Genomic DNA, 1,438 nt, shown 5'->3' with positions numbered 1-1,438 from the left:
TCTCACACACACACACACACACACACACACACTCTCTCTCTCACTCACTCACACACACACACACACACACACATACACACACACACACACAGAAAGAGAGGTGTGTGTGTGTGTGTCTTAGTGAAAAGTGCATGTCTACTTGCATGAGGTTCAAGCCTTAGTACTGTCAAAATCAAATAAGAATTTGAAAACCAACGAAGTTTGGTGGTGTTGAAGCATTGAAAAAGAAAAAAACAAAAACAAAACAACAAAAGTGGGCCAAAGGGTAAAGGGACTTGCAGCCAAGCCTGAGGATCTGGGTTCAATTCCCGGGACCCACATGATGGAAGGTGAGCACTAACTCCTGGCTGCTGGCTGTAGTCTGACTTCCACATGCATGCTGTTTTCATTCACACGTATAGGAAAAGAATCAAAGTTAGTATCTTCTGCTGTGGGTGAAAACTGGCCCATTCGAAGTGGCCTTGAACACATTTTAATGAAAGGTCAGTCAGTGGGTCCTGATTTCCAAAGCAATGTTCCCAGGCCTGAGGTGTGCAGGGAGAGCTGAAGGCAGGAGATGTGGGGCAGCAGGTTTGTGTCCACAAGACTTAATCTTCAAACACTGAACCAACCCTCAGTTTGCTCCTCTGTATAATGGGAACAACCACCTGGGACTCTTGGGAATTAGAGATGGAATAGTATGAAAAGGGGCCTGGCATATGCAGTGGTCAAAAGGTGATAGCATGGGGGCTAACATGCCTGCAGCCATCACTCTTGCCCCTGTTTAGCGTCTTAGCACATTTTCTCTGCAGTGTGACTCCTGTAACTGACAGGAAATCTAAGTCCCAGAAAGCAGTGTGCCTGCCTTGCACCCATCCAGTAATGACAATAGTGGCTAGCCTTCCTTCAGCTGCACCCCTCGATCCCGCCAGCGCCACTGTCTGGGGAAGCACACTGACTCCCTCTGATCTGGTTTCTGCTTTCAGATCTCCACCATCGGGGATGTGACCTACGAGCGCGTAAGCAAGAGGCTGGCTTGAGCCACCAGGCTGGGCTTGGAGGGGCTACGACCCACCAATAAAAGTGTTTCATGGATCACCACTGCTAGCCCCAGAGTTTCTTTGTTTCTGTTTCCAGGAGTCTTCCGGCAGCCCCTGCCCAAATGGGAGCAGGGAAACATTTAAGGATCGCTGCGCAGGCCAAATGTTGGCCCTGGGATGCCGGAGGGTTCTACCAAGGCAGAGGGAGGTGTGGATGTTGAATGTGGGGTGCAGTGCTATGTCCTTGGGAGCAGCCACAGGTGGAGTGCCGTGGCACATTTCTGCGGATATCTTGTACTATCTGCCAATGTGTTGTTTATAGGGTCCTTTAAGGACACTGGTTTGGAGCTAAAGGAATGGCTGAGAGAGTAAGAGTGTTCCACAAGCATGAAGACGTGAGTTCAAATCCTTAGCACCTG

The 1,438-nt window shown here is 49.4% G+C and overlaps 1 protein-coding gene across 1 annotated transcript in view; it reads left to right on the top strand.

Moving 5' to 3' along the window:
• Fabp6 (fatty acid binding protein 6) overlaps nt 1-1,091 on the top strand; it is a 6,042-nt gene extending 4,951 nt beyond the window's left edge. Inside the window, exon 4 of the mRNA XM_021178431.1 lies at nt 966-1,091. Within this exon, the coding sequence (XP_021034090.1) occupies nt 966-1,019 (54 nt within the window). The 3' untranslated portion in view covers nt 1,020-1,091. The remainder of the gene's footprint in view (nt 1-965) is intronic.
• Nucleotides 1,092-1,438: the final 347 nt, after the last annotated feature.

The sequence above is a fragment of the Mus caroli genome, chromosome 11, assembly GCF_900094665.2.
Source record: "Mus caroli chromosome 11, CAROLI_EIJ_v1.1, whole genome shotgun sequence".
Classification (NCBI taxonomy): domain Eukaryota; kingdom Metazoa; phylum Chordata; class Mammalia; order Rodentia; family Muridae; genus Mus; species Mus caroli.
This window is presented reverse-complemented; position numbering and strand designations above follow the sequence as displayed.